This window comes from Echinops telfairi, unplaced genomic scaffold (assembly GCF_000313985.2).
Source record: "Echinops telfairi isolate 266 unplaced genomic scaffold, ASM31398v2 ScPeMD7_7424;HRSCAF=8462, whole genome shotgun sequence".
NCBI classification, from domain to species: domain Eukaryota; kingdom Metazoa; phylum Chordata; class Mammalia; order Afrosoricida; family Tenrecidae; genus Echinops; species Echinops telfairi.
The window spans coordinates 9459537-9480041 of NW_022111324.1; the positions used below are offsets into that span (position 1 = coordinate 9459537).

Genomic DNA, 20505 nt, shown 5'->3' on the forward strand with positions numbered 1-20505 from the left:
CAAAACTGCATACAGTACAACTTGCAGCTTGGATACAGCATTCCACAAATATGGCCACACAGCCAGACGTGAGCTTATTCTTAATTTAAATAAGTAAAGGCTCAGGATGTGTGCCACACTTCAAATTAAATTACAGGGAAATATTGCTGTGGTAATGTGAACCATTTATTGTGCGACAGTCCATTTTATTAAAAAGAAAAAGGATCATGAGGTGTCGATGGGATTGAGTAACAGGCATCAGAAGACCCAAGACAAACAAATAAACAAAACCATATTGTTGAGAACAAGGGGGGGTTGGAGCAGAGTCCCAAAACCCATCTGTAGACAATGGGACACCCCCTCACAGAAGGGTCACAAGGGTCAACCAGGGCGCAATATAGCATCAATGAAACACAATATTTCTGTTTCCTTGAGACTTCCTCACCCCCTACTATCATGACCCCAGTCCTGCCTTTCACTGTGGGCTAGACCAGAGCATGTGCACAGGTACAGATAAGAGTTCACTACACATAGAATCCAGGAACAGGAATGGGAGTAGCGATACCAGGAGGGTAGGGGGAAGGAGGGGAAAGGTGGGGAGGAAGGGGGAGCCGATCTTAATGATCAGCACATCACCACCACCACCACAACCCCGCCCAGGGACGAACAACAGAAACCATTGGGGAAGGGAGACAGTGGTTGGTGTAAGATATGAAAATAATAATTTATAATTTATCAAGGGATCACGACGGTGGGAGGGGAAAAAAGAGCTGTTACCAAGGGCTCAAATAGAAAGTAAATATTTAGAAAATAATGACGGCAACATATGTACAAATATGCGTGATACAATTTATGTATGGATTGTTTTTTGTTTGTTTGTCTGTTTTTGATGTAAGGATTGTTATAAGAGCTGTAAGAGCCCCCCAATAAAAAAAATGACCTTTTAATAAAACAAAAAGGAAAAATGATTTTTAGAAACTCTCAAATACCATTTTTCCACTTGTTTCTCAGTAAATAATTTCCTACCTGGCCTCAAAAAAAGGGGGTACAAAACTAAACCAACACAGGTCAAGCTGGTGCTGCGCTGAAGACATCATGCCCTTCCTCCTTTCATCAACGCCCCTTTTCTTTCCTTTACTGAGAGAGAGTGGTGAACAGCAAGCTACCCATTCCGTCCTTCCATTTGTCTCTCGGATTCTGGCTTAAACCAAATGAATTATCAATTTCATAATCTTCAAATCGTTATTAACACTGTTTAGCTGTGTCATTCTGAAAAGTTAACTTTGTATTTAAAAGCACCTACATACAAACTTTTTCAAGAGAAAGTAAAAAAGTTGGCCTTTTCAAAAATGTAAAATAGTCTTCACACCTCACATAGACAGCAGCCACTATATCGAGATTCTAAAAGTAAATGCATACTCACTGGCGCTTCTTCAAGTAACCGGGGATTAGAATACTAGCAACTTTTATCTTTAGTAAATATCCAGGGCTATCCACCCTTAGAAACAAAGGCAGATTTTACAGGAATCGAGTCTATCCAAGGTTCTGTCCTATTGAAATAGTGGAAAAGAGGCTCATTTTATGGAAAGTCCTTGGGACAATCCAACTCCTAACAACATCCTTCTCTAGTGTTAGAAGGACAAAACCATGTAAAAGCTATAAATGGAGATGGAATTATTTAAAAAGTTTCCATTTTATTTTAGAAATAAAGGGAATGCAAATAACAATGGGTTCATTCATATCCCTATACTAAGTTTTCATCATGGAAATGGCAGTCTTCCATAATGAAGAATTAAAGACAAGCAGGAAACCCACTTTCCCTATTCTGATTCAGTCTCTTGCTTTAGGGTCGTTAGCAGGTTTCAAAGCTTGTCTTCTTTTGTAACTATGTGAGCTTCTCTAGGAAGCATATGAACAATGCAAACAATGTAATTCTAAGGAAAACCTACACACACATAATTGTCAAGACAACTATTGAGAAGAATATCCATACAATTAACTTTTTCTAATAACTTAAAATTAGAAATGACCCATACTCCTTAGAGAATACAATACCAGAGCAAATATTGCCAGTGAATAGGAATACATTTCATCTGTAGAAACACAAATGCACATGGGTAAACACAGAAACAAAAATTAGGTTGAACAGAGGCACGTACTGCTAAAACATTTCCATCGTGACCTGTGCTATCTGCGGCCCCTGTAAAGCACTGGTTCCAACAGGCCAAGCCTCTGGCCAAAAGGAGAGAGATGTACTTGACCTACAGAACATCAAACTCACTTGCTAATTAAGTATACAAGCCATGTGCAGCTTGATTGTTCTTGATTAATTAGTTTCAAAATCGAGCTCACTTGAATCAGGAAAAAGTCATCCATTGTTTAGCGCTCATAAATACCACATGAAATGAACTTCTGGCTCCTTTCAACAATCTGCTATTAGTCCCAGACACAAGTTATTAATAGTCAAGTGGTTGCTTTGAAGCCATGAAATGCACATTCATAAATATAGGTCTATGCCCTAAAAAAGTAAATGCATCCAGGCCCAGTTGCTGTGCAGAGTTCTTGCTGTAAGATGACTTTCAGCAGTGCATATTATGAAGTGGTTATTTGAGAACTTGATTCTGGATCTTCTCGTTTTCTGTATTTCTTCATAATACTGACTGCACCACTAACCAGGAAAACCACAGCAATGAGTGCAAAGTAACTGGCATAGATCAGGAACTAAAAGGAGGGAAATAAAGTTGTAGAATTAGCCATAAGAAGAGGAACTTTTTTCTTACATACATGTGAACATTTTCTTTATTCCTAGCTTTGGTACAGAGGCAGCACACCATCGGGGCACTCAAACCTGACTACTGAAGTGGGAACCCTGGCTTTATCAAGTTGCTTTATCTTCTCTGAGCCTTGACATCTTCATTTACAAAACAGAGTTCCTAATATGTGAAACCATCAAAAATATAGGATCACAGATTAGATACTTGTTAGCATAATGCTAACGTTAATTCTACTGCTACTATTTTTCCTGGTGTAAGTGCCCTGTTCTCTACCCACAGCTGATAAAAACAATGGGCTGTGTTCTGAAGATGTGGAATCTCTATTCTTTCCCCAGAAGGGGGCAGTAGAAGGCCAAACATAGTCCACTATGCAGCGGTTCTCAATCTGTGTGTCGCGACCCTGTGTGTGTGTGGAGGGGTGTCCAATAACCCTTTCATAGGGATCGCCCTATTCATAACAGTAGCAAAATGACAGTGATGAAGTAGCAACGAAAATAATTTTATGGTTGGGAGGGGGGGGTCATCACAACATGAGCTGTATTAAAGGGTCACGGCATTAGGAAGGTTGAGAACCATTGCATTATAGGATTTAAAATTTTTTTCCAGGATCTATCTTAAACGAGAGAAAGATGGGATTTTCTACTCCTGTAAAGAGTTACCAAAAAAGGAAAAAAAGAAAGAGTTACAGTCTCAGAAACTTACAAGGGCAATTCTAACTTGTCCTAGAAGGTTAGGAGTTGGTATGGACTCTATGACAGTGAGTTTGTTTTTTCCTGAGCCAGTATTTTAATGTTTACCAACATCTTCGACTTCTTCTTAAAGATAACTTACTAAATATGTTGGATCAAAGCTTATTAAAAAAGGGTGGCCCTACATTTTGGAGTCTTTCTATGGGGAAACAATCATGGTAGTTAGGGCACAAGCCCTACAATCTTATTACTCCACATGCTTAAAGCTACCATTTCTCCGAGAGCATTCAGACAAATATAGCTTCAAACAGCAGCGTGTGCTTCCCTCCACCAGACCCAGAGATTCTTCCCGATGAAACAGATGGTAGGTTAGGTGGTAGTTTCTCTACTGCTCAACATCCCCAAAGTACAGAAGCACCCAATTCTTGAGTCTCCTTGTTTTTGTTTACTTCTGGTGGTAAATGTGAATCACATAGAAAGCAGAAAGCTCCCATTTTTGCCCTGCCTCTGGAGGCAAGATAATGCAGACACAGGAGAATCATAGAGACATTACTTTCAGTCCTAACTCTGCCACAGCACGATGAACTCTGTAAACTAAAATTAATCACTTCAGTTCTCTGATTTTCTTGATCTCTAAACCTCACACAACCCTGCAAAATTCTACATAAAGTTTGTGGCACATAGAAAACATGTCATGCTCACAATATACATTAAATGTTATTTCTTTTTTAGATCTCTTCAATATAAACAAATTACTGCCAACAATGTTGAGTGAGGCAGTGTGGATGGAGAGAATAACGGGAAAGGAATCATTTGTGCGGTGGTGGGTGAGAGCAGAACTTCTTGACTCAATTGTCCATGTTGCCAAAATAGAGCAAAACCTGCTTACAAACTCACAATGCATAAAGGTGCATGTAACTATTTCATTTCTGAATGAATAAAAGAATCCATATTGTCCCTGAATGTTTATGTAGGTGGTCATGTCACTAGGTCATGTCTTACAAAGCACTGCATATTTGCCAATAGTAAATCATTACTTTGGTATTTAGGTCAGAGGTGATTTTAACTAAAGAAGGGATGAGACTTGAGAGCTATGACATGAAGCAGGACATCTGAACTATGGGGTATAATGTTCTGAAAACAGAATCCAGCATGAAGAGGAATAATGGTAGAGCAGAGGAAGGAGCCATTATTTACCTCTCACCTAAAATAGCCCCAATGGGGTGGCTAGTTCCACCAGGATGGCTCTAGGGTGAAACACAACCGAACAAAACATGACGGCCCAACATCCTCTAGGTGGAGAACTCTGGATGGATGGAAAGTGACTGCAGGAAGGGGAGTGGGGTGGGGGCCTTTATCTATATTGTTGCAAGTTGTTTTCATTAAGCGTGCTCTACTTCTATCACCTGGTCCAGGCATAATATCTTCAGTGCTGAAAGAGAGACCATCTTACCTGAGTGGTAATTTTTAAGCCGAGAACACTGTCATCTACCACAATAAGCGTGAGCAGAGTCTGCAGTGCTAGGGCAATGAAGGTGTTGACACCAAACACTAGTGCGTAACGTTCCATGCTGAGGTTTGCAGCAATCTGGAAACTTCAGGGAGAAAAAGAAGAATGGATTAGCAATATTCCTTCCTGGACAGTTCCCATTTCCACATTACATGTGAAGAGCAGCTCCCCCTTGTCGACTGTCAGTTCCCTCCCAACTAAATATGAACTGGTTGTTGTCAGTGATATGGATTTCACTTAGATAGCTGAGCACAGTAGGAACACGGAAACAAAGGACTAAGTGAACGCTTACTTGCCTACATGCTTCCTCAGGAGAAAAACTGACAACGCCCATGACAATGTTTCTTCCATTTGGTTTCTCTTAAGTAGAAAATCTAATTTCTCAGTCTATCCAGAAAACAAAGTCTGTCCCACCACAATGTTCATAATGCTTCTTTGAACCAAAGTACATACGTTGCTATAGTGATGAGTAGCATGTAGATGATTCTGAAGACAACATAGGATGCGTAGCACACCCAAATGTTCCTCACGATGTTCATAATATACACCGCGGCAGCAATCAGAAGGGAAAACAGAGACAATGTCATTTCTCCCCACGTTGACCATGATATTTTTATATAGCCAACTGCAAACACGGCAACAGCACCTACAAACAAAGAGAGACGAGAGAATCAGCGAAGCAAATACTGCCTTAGTTATCCAGCGCTGCTGTACGAGCAATACCACAAGCGGAGGGATTTAACAATTTGTTTTCTCACTCTGTAAGACACTAGAATCCCAAATTCAGATCACCAGCACGGGGAGGGGGAGACTTTCTCTTTTCTGCAGGCTCGGGAGGAAGGTCCTCACTCCTCATACCTTGAAGCATTCCATGTGCCTTGGCTTCTAACACCCATTGCAATTTATTTAATCTCATTTATCTCTCAAAAGAGATAACACCCATTGCAACTTATTTAATCTCATTTATCTCTCAAAAGAGATAACACCCATTGCAATTTATTTAATCTCATTTATCTCTCAAAAGAGATAACACCCATTGCAACTTATTTAATCTCACTTATCTCAAAAGAGACTGACTCAAGATCTAGCCTATGTTAGTTCTGCCTCATTAGCAAAGAAAACCCATTCCTGAATAAAATTATAACCATAGGCAACATTATATAGAGAGCAAATACTATCTCAATTTTTAAAGTTTATCTTAGATTAATACACTTACAAATTTTAACTTATAAATAAGATAACAAGGTTATATAGTCTTGAAACTCTTCCAGAGGAGTTTGCTCAATAAACAATCTGAAGCCACTTAGAGATGATGAAAGACAAAATTAGGGCAAGTGACAGAAGGGAAAGAAATCACAGACCCAGGGAAACTGCTAATGTGGAGACAAACAAACAAACAAAAACAATGCTTGCTGCAGAAGGACAAGCCCCAAAGGCAATGCTTCTAACTTGACAAGGCAGAAAGGGTGGTCCAAAACATGACAGGCCAAGGAGGCTTCTCTGCCTTTTGGTAAAATGACTGTGATGAGAATGAAAACTAAAATGTACTAAAATCCCTTGTAAGTGCCAAGCAGAGTGCTTCCCCAAATCATGTAAAGCCTCTCAACAAATTACTGTAGATCAGCAGATCAGAAAAGGAAACGAGAGAGCATAATGGTCAAGGTGCTAACTTGGGAACCATCCTGTCTGAATTAGTCTTAACCTGAATCCTCACAATCTGTGTGGTGTTGGGCAAGTTATTAACCTATCTGTTGCTCAGGTTCCCTAATTGTAAAATGGAGGTAATAATTGTCCTATCTTAGGGATTTTATGAGGGCTGAATTTCTAATTGAGGATCAAAAATGACTGCTACAAACTCATGGACTAATTTTAAGAGAAATATTCTAATAGGAACTAATGTTTCTTGACATCTTCCCCATCTGGGTCCATACACTTCTGCAGGCACCGTCTCCGTCTCTCACCCCTTCCTGTAAAACTCTGCGCTCCTCAATTTACAGCACGGCAGGAGGACAGTGTTAGCATCCTTGAGGGACTCCGGCAGGTTCTTTTGAAATATTCTGTGAGTTTGGGGAACACAAAGAAGTGCGAAGGGGCCAGGTCAGGGCTGTAGGCTGAAGGAGGTAAGAAGGTTTTCCAATGAAATTCTCAACAGGAGAGCCCTTGCTACCTTTGCAGAATGTGTGGTGCATTTTGTGATCGAAAAAAGGTTCCTCGGAGCACCTTTCCTGGCCTTTTTCTTACGAATGCAGTTTTCCATTTTCTTTACGTTTCTCCTTCATAATAAGAAGGCCCTGTGATCATCATGTGCCCTTTGGAAAATCCTTATTTCCCTTTGGGAATGGTCCTGCCCTCCAAAAACGTCACCATATAACCTCTGAGCTGACGTATCCGCCTTGATTTAACTGTCCCAGCAAATCCCATCAGAAGTCACTTTTTTTTAAGGTACCCAAAGGAGACAAGACAATGTCTTATTGAGAGAACTTGGCTGAAACCCTCCACTGAATGCAGAAACATTCCTAAATCACATTTTTTAAGAATAAACCCATGGATATATAATCTAGAATCTAGAATCCCAGCAGCAATATTTTTTGACTTGTCCTCATACATAAAGTTCTTAGAATTGCATCCAGAACACTAAACAGGTATTGTTATAAACTGTTATATATTAATATTCAAAGTTTCATATCAAACATCAAAACCACATGGTAAATAAAGCGATGATAGAAACTTGGATAAGGAAAAGAACCAATTTTGAAAACCATTATATGGGGTTTTCTCCAAGGTTAAAATAATTTAATTTTGTTAATCATACTCCTTCACCACATAAGCATTTCAAAATTTCCTCCTAAATAATAAAACCAGAGCTTAAAACAAGTGACTCATTCCGTGAGCCTACTTCAAGTTTAGTAGGGAGAGCAAATCTGCCGTTGGGAGGCTTAGCCACCAGAGGAATCTCCTTCTCCTCTGCACGCTGTGTTGCTTACCCAGTAAGGTTGAAACTGCCTCCACACCACCATTATAAATAGCAGCTTTTCGAGAAGGCTCCACTTGCTCCCACAGGCCCTGTGTGTAGTTCACAACTTGGAAATAGCCGCAGGTAGAGAGGGCCCACCACACAGACCAGCAGAGCAGAGGGCGAGAGGAGTAGCACACCAGAAAATCATTCCATAGGACCTTCAGCACGAGGAGGCGGTCTGGCGTGGCTTCCTGCACAGCAAATGGAAACAGCCCAAACATCATAAAGGCAAGTACACAACAACTGACATTCCATTGTCTGCTTGACAGACTTCTCGTTCTTCTTATAAAAATGAAGGAGCTCTGGTGGCATAGTGGTTATGAGTCGGGCTGCTAATCAATCGCAAAGTCAGCAGTTCAAAACCACCAGCTGCTTTCCAGGAGAAAGATGAGGATTTCTCCTCTTGTAGAGTTAGTCTCAGAACCCAGTAGGTTTTGTTTTGTTTTGTTACAATGAACTGCCTATGCCTCACATATTGAAAAAAAACACAACTATTAGCAGAAACATGTATTCCCTCTGGAGAAAAGTTCTATAACAATTTTGCTTTACATGTGCTATAAACATTAGTACAGCTGTATGTAATCAACCCAACAAAGACTCTGATGTTAATATGATGTAAGTAGAAACTGGTCAGAGACTGTATACTACAGCTGAAGGGAGATGATATTCCACATTGCCAAATACAATGGCAAGTAACAGACAGTCCATTAAATCACTGTACAGTTATACAGTTAGTCAATAAGAAACTGCTAATTTTATTGTTGACATTCATGGAACAGTAGTTGTTAAGAAAGGAATCTTAGAAAACTGACCAAAATGTTAGCAGTTCTGGGTGATGGGGTAATTAGTAATCATAATTTTCCCTCAATGTTTTGGTGCGATGAGCAAGATCACTATTATAATACAGCAACTGTATTTGCACCCAAGTGAACCAAAGCATTACTGAGCCATTCATGATCCCATGAGCACAGAAAATTTCACTTTTATGGGCAACATGTAAAGAAAAAATAAAGCACCCAGAGGATTAAAAGGGGAGCTGACCAAGAAGGCCTTTGTATAAGCTAGGAAGTGTAGCAGGTGTCCACCTCTCACAGATTGGTAGCACCTCTCAAATTGCTCCTGTGGGTTGCAGGCCACACAGCTTGCGTGGCAAAGGGACCGTCAGGTGTAAAATGACGACTTCCTCCCTGCCGCCAGTCTTTTTCCCTTTCCCTTTGTGTAGGACCTGTCAGCAGGTATGGGTACGTGACTGTGATTCCAAAGTAAATGCCACCCTTTTTCAGCTCAGTCATGCCTGGGGGATGATTTGTCTAGTTAAACCAAAGGCTGGGGTGAAAGTTTTGAAAAGACAAACACTACTTTTTGAGTTGACTTCTTTTAAAGGTGGACACAATCCTAGTACTAACTACTCAAACACCAAACATTCTTTTTATGTTGAAAAGGCAGTTTCCATTATTCCTCAGCTCTTGATATTTCACTGACTTTACAGTCGGTAGTAAAAACCCAATAACTAAACCAATAGACACAAATAAAGTCTAACTGGTTTCAAACAGAGAAAGAGAACTTGTCTCACGAAAGCACTGGTGTTTGGATCTGGTTACGATTTGGAGAGAGACGTCATGACGCACATCTGGGAAAGCACGGGGGACGGTGTTCTCTGAGGTGAATTAAGAACTGGAGACAATAGGGCTCCTCCCAAAGATGAAAGGTTCCTAGGACTCGCTTTCCTGTTAGGGCCTGCTGGGCATTAATTTGCTCCCCAAACACTCATTTCTTGCTTTCGCTTGGCATCTTATAAAGCTCTCGTTCAGATGTCTGAAAGATGGTGCCCGGGCAGCCTGTCAGGAGCTGGCATACAGGAAAGATGAGGTATAGCTGAGGCTCAGGGTGTCAAGCTGCAAGTGAGAGTACAAGCCCTGCCTCACACTCGCACCCCACCCTGCTTCCAGCTCAACACTGACACACCACTGGCAAGGCTCAATGACCAGAGATACTCCAAGGTTATAAAGTAGCTACATGATTCAGGCTTCAGTGCTCAGGGCCAGGTGGGGGGGCAGTCTTTTGATAATTTCATGTCTTTGGATTCTGGAGACTATTCTAACTTTTATCGAAAGACATAAAAAGATGGACACTACATAATAGTGAGTTAAAAGGGGGGGGGGAGATGACAAAAACCATGCCAGAGTTATAAAACTGAATGTAGATTATGACTTCATTTACTATAAAAATGTTGATGGGCTTCTTGGTGTACGAGGGGGCTTCAAAATATTTATGGAAAAATTCCACTCTCTTTAATCCCATTTTCCCATGAACCCTTTAAAGTCTCCTTTTATATATGAAAAGAGATGCTTGAAAAGAAGACTACTATATAATCACCAGAGTGGTGATCATTGGGTGGTGGTAGTTAGGTGATTTTACTTCTTAAGAGTTTTCTATCGTGGTGCTATGAGTTACTTATGAGCCTTCTAACCAAAGCTGTGTGACTGCCAAGCACTGATTGCATAGGACTACGCAAATGTGGCCACCACGGCATTGGACAGCTTGCTAATGAGGCAAGTAAGGTTCAGGGAACTCTGTGGGAATAAGACCATACAAATAAAATTGCACTCGAACAAGGGGAATGATCAGTTTTGACATCCCAGTAGGCTTAAAAAGAGCCATCCCAAATGTGGAAATGGGGGACTTGATCACCATCAAGAAGAAGTGGAAGAAAGGGGTCTCCTTTGGACCGAGAGTCCTTGCACTGGGAACCTCTTAGAACTAAGAGACTGAGTAGTGTTGTAGTGATGCAAGAGACAGAAAGAGATAGTGAAAAATAGCAGTAGCACAGGCAGGTGACTAGCAGACGGTCCAGTGGGATTCCAAGCCCACAGAATAAGAGATCTGAGTACCTTTGGGCAGGAGGCTTGCTGGTGGCGTGGGGTGCTTCCGAGCACGTGGTGAAACTAGACTGCTGACCTATAGAGTAAATGCTGAGTGCTTTGGTTAGAGTCTTACTGGCAGAGTCGGGTGCTGCTGGATACTCACTGGTAGAGCTAAACAGTCCTTTAGCGCTTTCCTGAGCAGGGCAGAGGCCAGGGTGGGCACCAGGGTCTGAGAGACCGAGGAGCTAAGGGCCAGAGAGAAAGTTCTACCTGTGAATTACAGCTGAGAAGAGGCAGTCCTGATTGAAGAACTAAAAATTGTACTTCCCTAATAAACTGTCTACCTGTGAATACTGTCTATGAGCTTTATGTGGCCAGTGAAATGAATGCTCAAACCCAGCATGCAAGGAGACAAGCCCTGGGAGGAATAGCGGTGTCCAGATTGGTTAAAAAAGGGTGCTTACAAATGGATGCAGGCCTGGTTTTCATGTCATAGGAATGAGCCTTAGCTGCTGATCTTCGTTCTCATTCCCCTTCATGAAGTGAGTCAAGGACAGATGTTTCTGTAGTGCCAGTTTTTACATAGCTATTGCCCAATTAAAAACTAAACAAAAGGAAATACATGAATCTTTTTAATAAAGCCAACATACAGATTTTTTTCTCTTAAGATGATACATTTACTAGCTCTACGAAACAGCAATAATTAATAAGTGAATAAAAGTCATTTCTTCCTATATGCCAAATAATCCCACTAGGCTGAGAACCAGGTAATATTTAATTATTCTGCCTACTCGCAAGATCACCAAACAGCCTTGGGGCGGTGCTTTCTTCCTGGCACTGTTGGGCCCAGAGGGGAGAATCCTTCGAGTAGTAGCTCTAGTCTTTTTCAAGGAAGAGTGCTGGGCTTAACCAAGATATCTCACAGAAAGAATTACTGGCACTTGGAGAGGGAGATAGGGGAGCAAGCTTAAAGAAAATGCTTCTACTTGATTTGTGCATGCTAATCACCTACAACTATACATAACTAACGCCCATATGTTTATATTTTAAATGTATAAATATATTTGTGTGTGTGCATGGCTAAGCTATTATAAAACACACTTGACACAGATCAACATTGAGCTGCTAACCTCAAGGTCAGTAGTTCGAACCCACCATCTGCTCCTCAGAAGACAGGTGTGGCTTTCTGTGTCCACAAAGATTTAAGTCTCAGAAATCCAAAGGGGAAGTTATACCCTGTCCTTTTGAGTCCTTATAAGTCATCATCTACCCCATGGTAGGTAGCCAGTGTGGTTGTTCATTTTTATTTTGTGATTTTGCCTACACCATCAGCCCTGTTGACTCTCCAACAAGAGTTAACAGTGTATGAAGGAACCAGCATTTTATTGCTCACTTATCCTTGCACATTTTGACTGCAGAAGTTGTGCATGCCTGGTAATCAAGGCAAGTTCCTGAGGAAAACCACCCCGGGTTCTAGGGATGGAACTTGGAGCCTGTAACTTACAAGTTTAACGAGTAACCGGAAGGGAAGATGAAAAGCAGTCAAAAGAGACTAATTTTCAATGGGGGTATTAAATACCAAGTTGAGACATTTGGGGTTTACTCCAGGATGAGTTAAAAGGCTCTATTCATACTGGTTCTGTTTTCTCACCAGCCGGCAAAACTTATGGAGCTTTATGTCTGATTGAACCTGCCAGCAAAGCTGGAATGTTAATAGGTTTATTTCCAAATATTGCCCCCCAAATTGAGACTAATTCAGCATGATTGGAATGAACTTTGCTGTTTACAGCTTAAAATTTTATAGACACACACACCCCTTTTATTTAAAAAGGTGGGTGCCTGGCGGAGGCAATTAACCTTCTTGACAAGACAGAGTAAATGACTAAGTCATTATACCGAATCCCTCTCTTCTATGAAAAAACTTCATAGTCATACTTTTAATAGTTATGCCATCTTCTGAAACCTTTCTCTTAATGGCTCTCTTCCTCTGTATTATTAATTTCCACTTCTACAGTCATCTCAAGAGATATCAGATGTCACTTCTAACATTGATGAGGAAACTAACTTAACTTAAAACAATTTGGGCTTCCATTCAGACACTTGAAATATATAAATCATTTATCAGAATCATTTCACCTATTCATTTAGCAAAAACAGTTTTGAGTGCTTTCTTTGTATACTAAGCACTAGGGATACAATGAGGGAGACAATGAAGTCCTGCCATCCAAGAACTCTTGGCATGAGCAATATACTGTTTTACCAGTCTGACCCTGGAGGCCATTTGCTCCAGGGAAACATATATTTGGCATCCCCCAAATAAAACAACCACGACTCGAGTAACCAAATGAACAACTGAATGCATGATTCCAAGTCTATCAAGAGGGATCTTCCTGCCTGCTTTTCCACTCTTGGATCATTCCCCAGAGTTGAAGCCAAGTATTTACCCAAGACATTTCATCTTGAACTTACTGGTTCCTCGGTGGGAAGCTCCTCCACATTTAAAGGGATTTTTGACTCGATGTCTTCCCATCCTGGAAGGTGGCTAGCAGCTGGGGTGTCAGTAACAATACCACCACTTGGTGCCTTGATGCCGTTCACTGCATGGCAGGTGGGTGGAACATGGTGAAAGAAAAGGCTCTTCTGTGGCATGGGGAGAAACCAAGCCACAGCAAAAGCCACAGAAACACAGGTCAGAGAGATGACGTTCAGGCTAAACAGGGACCAGTCTGCCACCGAGACAAGGATTTGGCCCAGGACAGCGCCCACTGTGAAGCCCACCAATGTGGCACTTCGGCAGTAACTTGTGACTTTCTGGTACATGCCCAGGTCTACCACACTGTAGATATAAGAGTAGTAGGCAATTTCAGTGGCTGTGGCAATGCCATAGAAGAATTCCAAGAACTGAATGGCCAGCAGTCCCTGGGCATAGAGCAGCATGAACCATGTAACAATAAGGCTGAGTCCCTGCAGCAGAACAACAGGTTTGTAACGGAGGTAGTCTGTGGCAAGGAACACAGGAAACAATAGCACCAGGTAAGAGTAAGTCCATACTGGATAGATTTTATTGAAGACCTAGTAGAAAGAGAAAAAGAATAACCCATTAATGACATCAAATAGAATCTTCATAGTAATTCACACTTATAAAACAGCTTACCAATACTTTAAGTACCTTGTGCTAATTAGCCAAAGAAAGCTTGGCAGCAATTCTAATAATTATTTGCACTATCCCTTCCCCACACCCACTACCATTATCCTTAATAAAATCCTTTGCATTTACCAAGGCCCAGTTCAAGGGCTTCCTCATGCAGGGAGACTTTGCTGGAGCTGGCAGTGTTTGGATTGTGACATTCACAGCTCTGTTGATATGTCTGTTTGTCATACTCTCCAGATATGTCATGGTACCTGTTCACCGCCCTGGCTGAACACCTCCCATGGAGCTTCTCAGTTATATGGATGCATAGCTACAGGCATTTGTTGAAACTTCCCACAAGTTGTTAATATCAGCCAAGGTTGAGAATCGTTACTTTAAAGCAGCAGTTCTCAACCTGTGGGTCACGACCCCTTTTGGGGGGTGTCAAACAACCCTTTCACAGGGGTCGTCCAATTCATAACAGTAGCACAATTAGTTATGAAGTAGCAACGAAAATGATTTTATGGTTGGGGGGGTCACCACAACATGAGGAACTGTATGAAAGGGTTGTGGCAATAGGAAGGTTGAGAGCCACTGCCTTAAAGGTTCTTTAAGCATGACCCCATGCTTATATGTAGGCCCGAATTTTTAGCAGACTCTTTTGGAAAATACAAGGCTCAATAAATATTCACAAAAATGAGCCATTATCAATTAATTCTTACTTTTAGCCACAAGTTAGAGAGCTTGATCCTACTGGTTAATTAGATTACTCTGATTTTACTTTTGATTTCTTAGGGGTATCACAATAGGTAAGAAGGGTAATAGGATCGCCTTCTGGTGCTTTTCTGTAATAAGAAAAAAACAATGATGAAGTTTTCATTGTTTTTCAGTATATATTTTCTAATTGGCTATAGGAGAAACCATCTTTAAAATAAGCTTTAGACGAGAAAGCCTTCAGCTGGCATTTCAGTTCTCTTATCTACTGGCTGCTGTACTTACAAGCAAGTTCAATCTTTATCGTGTGTGGTAGTGTCAGTAGAAAAGAGGAAGACCCTCAATGAGAGGGACTGACGGGATGGCTGCAGTGATGGTCAGCCATAACAACAAGGGCGAGGAGAGCCCAGTACCGCCGTGTTTCATTCTGCTGGACACAGGGATAGCAGTGACTTGGAACCCACTCAATGGCACAGACGCACAGCCTCAATCTTCGTCAGTAAAAGACACATATGACCACACCTCACAGGGTTGTTGTTGCTGGGATTAAATGAGCAAATGCATATAAATCCCTTACTACACTTCATCATTTTGGGTCTGATGACTAGAGGACTGAAGCTAAATCATAAACCACCTGGGGAATAAATTAATTGGGCCCTCCAACCTCATTCTTCCAATAACAATCATTATAAGAAGCAAGTGTCTCTTTTTTACACCTAATCCGAAGTCCAGCAAGCTTAGGCAATTCAGTTCTGTAAAAGACCTTTTGACAGCTTGGATCAACGATCCCAAATTTTAAGTGCCTTCTGAAAGGTAGTATTTAGCAGACTAAATACTCTGTGATTGAGGCATTCCAATCCTGGATTTAACACTCTGGGACCCAGGGAAATAGTTTTCATGCTCCCATACACCACAGTGAATCCCAGTGAAAACAGGCTAATTTTCGCAGTGTGTTAGTCTGCCAGTTCAGAGCACAACTATAAAATAAACCATATTTGTCACATTCTGAAATCCACCCCAGACTTGGTTTCTCACCTGTCTAATAAAGAGTGATCTAAACCACCACATTCCATTCACATTGGTAAGTCAGTGAGCTACCTTCACTCCATCAGGAAATCTGGTTGCACCTGAATATGTGTGTGAAAAAGTCACAGAACTATAGATACTATTCTAATTCAGAAGTGTGGAAATTTCAGGAAACGAAGAACAAAGTGCACTTGGCTGGTGTGACCACAAATAAGACTTCTCTCAATATAATTCCAAAGGAGCATGAAGTATAGTCAATAAAACTGTTAAAATTGGAAGGAAAAAAAAAAAGACTGGGAAAAACAACCAGGAGGTAAAAAAGAGCCAGGACGACCTTGCGCTGAGTGCTGTGGAGAGCGAAGTCTCTCTCCAGCCCTCCAGACTTCTGAGTGTTAGGTTCCAATTAACAGCTGCAAACCCCCCCTTTTTTTGTCTCTACTACGCTCTCTTCTGTTTTCTAATGTTTGAAAATTGCTTCCTCTGTTTGGCTCAGCATTGTTTCTTCACTTCCATCTTCCTCGATATGTATTTGCCAAAAACCAATACCACGAAGCTACTAGTCGTCAAAGCTTTCATTTAAAAACGTCCTATCACGCCTCCAGTTCTCCACGTCATTTGTTTTCCATTAGACCTCTTGGTACGTTTCATCTACACTCCAGTAATACCGTCTATCCTTAGCCATTTTATACCCTTTCAAAGAAGGTGTTAGTTGTGGACAGCCATCAAGTCCGCCCAGATCTTGATGGCTGTGGTTTTACAGAGAACTGTAGTCGGTCGTTTCCTTGGCTATAAGCTTTATTCAAGCAGTTCTCTAAGCCTTTTTCTTTCGTACGGTCACCAGGTGAGTTTGAACTGCCAATCTCAAACTGCTTGTGCCACCCCGCTTCGTTCAGTTGTTCCAAAATGACCCAATTTCCACTGTTAAATAAAGACAGGGGAGGGGAGGAGGAAAAGACTAGGTGGAGTCCCTTTAGTTTTTTCCTAAATAAGACACCTGCGTTCTCTTCCAGGAGAGAGAGCAATGCAAGGTGAATGTCTGCTAATACAATGATTAGCTTTATAACAGCAAACTTCTACTGAAGTGCTAAGGTGCCCTGGTGGCGCAGTGCTTCAGCACCACGCTGCTAACTGCAACACTGGTATTTCAAACCCACCCAGAAAGACCTGTTGATCTGCTCCCATAAAGATGACAGCCTAGCAAGAGTCACATGGGTTAACTTGAGCTGAAAATCAACTTGATGGCCCCTAACAACAAAAATGCCGGTGTCCTACACACTGCTAAGTACGTCACCTGAGTTATCTCATTGAATCCACACAACAGCCCAAACAAACACATACAGACTCATTGCCATCGAGTGGATGCAGCCTCACAGTGACCCTAGGGGACAGGGTAGAACTGCCTCTGTGAGTTCCTGAGCCTGGAATTGTTTATGGGAGTAGAAAGTCTTGCCCCCAAGGTGCAGCTGGTGGTTTCAAACTGCCGACCTTTCGTATGGCAGCCCAACTCATACCCACTATGCTACCCGAGCTCCAAACAATAGCTCTCATGAGGTTAAACTATGTTTTAGGTTTCTAGCTGACAACTGAAGAAACTCCAAAGGTATCCCATCTAGTAACTGGCAGAGGGAGAATCTGAATTTACATATTATAAATCTATCATACGAAATGCCTCCTTTCTTCCTGCACAGAAAGAAAACGTTTACTGATCAATGTTATGTTCTAGGGCCACTTTTACTGCCTGCAGCAGCGTTCTGAATCTACCCTGGGTGGGACGGTTTCTGGTCTACTACCAATCGGAGACTTGGTGAGCCACCCCTACCCAATGGGGCAGCAGAACTGCCTGGCAGTCTGCTTCCAGAAAGATCACAGGCAAGAAAACTCGATGAAGCTGAATTCTACTCTGGGACAAGGGTTGCTGTGAGTCAGAACGGACTTGGCTGTAATGTGGTTTTTGTTTTTTCTTTTTATGAAGTGCTAAGGGAAGCACAAGCTCCCGAGTTTATCCAGCACGTCTCCAAAGGCAATCCCTTTTCTTTCAGGGCTCCTAAGGAGAAGCCTATAGCCAAGAAAATTCTCCTTGAATCCTGCAGGGAGATTTCTATAGGCAAAATGTACAAATTACCAACCCAAACCAAATCCACTGCGACGGCATTGCATCAATTCTGACTCACAGCAGCCCTACCAGCCAGAGTAGAACTGCCCCATCAGGTTTCCCAGGCTGCAGTTTTCATGGAAGGAAACCACCACTTCTTTCCTCCTGCACAGGGGCTGATGGGTTTGAACCAGACCTCAAGATCTGGACATTTCAAACACTGCACTAACAGGGCTCCTTCTACAAATTACAGACCCTTACTTACTATTTTTCAAAACGTTTTTATTGTGAATTGAATGAAGGCTTAGAGCAAATCAGTTTTCTGTGCAACAATTCACACACATTTGTTTTATGTCATTGATGACAATCCCCCACAATGTCGCATGTTTTATTCTCATTCCATTTCCTCCTGTTTCTATTCCTCTTTCTTTCCCACCCCCTCTTGCCTTCTGCACTCTATCCTTGGGGCAATGCTGCCCCTTTTGACCGGCCAGGGTGGATGGTTCTAAGGAGTATGAGTATGTACTTCCCTGGTGCTCCTGCTCCCACAGAGGCCCATTACTTGGCTGCAAATGTGAGCCATACTGGGCGAGCTCAGTTCCAGGCCTGCAGGGTGACTAGCAGCACAGTATTAAAAGTTCACCAGTATCTATTTACCTGACCAGTCAGTGTCGTACTCCAAAAGTCCGAACTCACTGCACGGACTCGAATAGACTCACAGCAACACTACAGAGCAGGACAGAACTGCCCGTGAGTTTTGGACTCTGTAATTCTTTAAGGGAATAGAAGGTAATTTTGAACTACTGACCTGGGGGCTAGCAGTCCAATATGTAACCACTGTGCCACCAGGGCTCAGACCCTTTTAATTGTCTATACAACAAATTCTCAACCAAAATTTGCTGTCTGAGCAAAGGGAACTGATTTTCTCCTAATCAGAATACTTTTCACAAGTCTGTGGACTAGAGTTTATTTATTCTTTCCTCTGAGATACCAAAAGCCAATGGGAAACAGATGTTTAGTTTTAAGCTCTTATTCAGATTTCGATTTTATGGTAGAACTGACTGAGCTTCACTTTACAAAAACATTTAGCAAGCAACACTTGCAGAACACTGTTCTGACGTTGTTCTTATAAAAGAAGAAAACGAAATGTCAGCACTCCAGGAGCTACAGACCAGTGAGGAGCACACGCACACACAGGCTTACAAAGGAAACAGGAAAATATGAAGCTGCTGCTTTGAGGTAAGTTCAAGGATGAGAAAGGTATGGGCTAACAGAAAGATATCAACTGATATGTTGGGGAAGATTAGTCCAAGCAGAGGGCACATATTTGTTAAAGACTCTTATAGAGTCTGTGGGTATCACGGATTTGTGATTTCAAGATTAATGTGGATGGAACTTGGATATGTGGAACACTCCAACCCAAACTCACCCAGAGCCACCTTAAAGGACAGGGTAGAACTGGTCCTGTGGGTTTCCAGAACTGTAAGTTGTTATACCAGTAGAAAAGCTCATCTGTCTCCTGCAGAGTGGCTGGTACTTTTGAACGGCTAGCCATGCAGTTAGCAGTTCGATGCTTACCCAACTGATCCACCAGCGTCCGTATGTGGGAAGGGCAAGAAGCAAAAGGTTATAGTGGGCAATAAGCGGCAAACTCTACCATGCTCTGAATATCAGGCAGGAAAAAGTGGATTGTTTATTTAAAAAATCAAAGGCAGTAAGTATCTGTCAAAGAACATACTGAAAGAAAAGATAGGGGGGAAAAAGGTTTGGGAGATAAAGCGCTCTCTTTCATTCAGAGTTTGGCTTCCAACTATTGAAATACAGTCAAATTCTAACTGTATGAAGACATTAAATGGTACCTATTTTAAAAGTAACATTTTTCCTGAAATTTAAGGGACAAAATCTGTTGAGAAGGGAAAGAGGAAAGTCTTTTTTCCTGCTTTTGTCTTTGGACTCCGTTACCAATAGCACTATTTAGAATGATCCAATAAGGCCCTTCTGAAGTTTTTCAGTGGGAAATACAAACTTAAACACACATTGCACTGAACATGACTTGGCATTCGCTTTGCCTTTAAAACCATGTTACATTTGTTTAATGTAACTACCTATGATTTAAAAGCAAGCACTTAGTTGGGAAGGAAAATGAGATGTCCCATTTATTTCAAATTTTAGTTATCCAGAAAAACCTAGGGCTCTCAACAGGGTGAACAGAGTCTACCTGTATAACCCACAAATTCAGTGCTGATCTGGAGGGGCTCCGAGAAAAATAGTCCTTCCACACATAATGATTTCTCTTCAGACCCTGCCTTCTTCTTCATCCACTTTGCAGTAACAGAAGTGTGCTTACGCTTTTGTTACACAATCAGCAAATATGTGTTGGGCCTGGCGTCCCAGCTTTATTTATATGCCCCCTGAACGTGCCTCCCTCAGCCTAGTAAGCTTTGCAGTAAGACAGTATACACCATGGCACATCACAGGGCAGCCCTCTGCCCAGGGCACGTGACACAACAGATCACCTTTCTAACATCAACACGGAGCAGGCTAATTCCCTGGGCGCTTCTCGATCAGGCAAGTTTGTGTTTATCTACACAAACTTGGCAGGTCGCACGGCGGTTCACATGAAAATTTAATGGTCAGCTGCACACACACATCCTTTCTGCTACATTCAAATTCAGTGGTGCTTTGTGGGAGTGGGGGGCGTGGGGGAGGGA

General features: G+C 41.8%; 1 protein-coding gene across 1 annotated transcript in view; it reads right to left on the reverse strand.

Annotated features, from left to right (window-relative positions):
• Positions 1–880: 880 nt before the first annotated feature.
• The window catches only part of SLC19A2 (solute carrier family 19 member 2), a 21891-nt gene continuing 2266 nt past the window's right edge, over positions 881–20505 (reverse strand). The window contains exons 2-6 of the mRNA XM_004706745.2: positions 13302–13904; positions 7937–8159; positions 5406–5598; positions 4896–5037; positions 881–2700 (exon numbers count right to left, since the gene is read on the reverse strand). Coding sequence (XP_004706802.1) covers positions 2572–2700; positions 4896–5037; positions 5406–5598; positions 7937–8159; positions 13302–13904 — 1290 coding nt within the window. The 3' untranslated portion in view covers positions 881–2571. The remainder of the gene's footprint in view (positions 2701–4895; positions 5038–5405; positions 5599–7936; positions 8160–13301; positions 13905–20505) is intronic.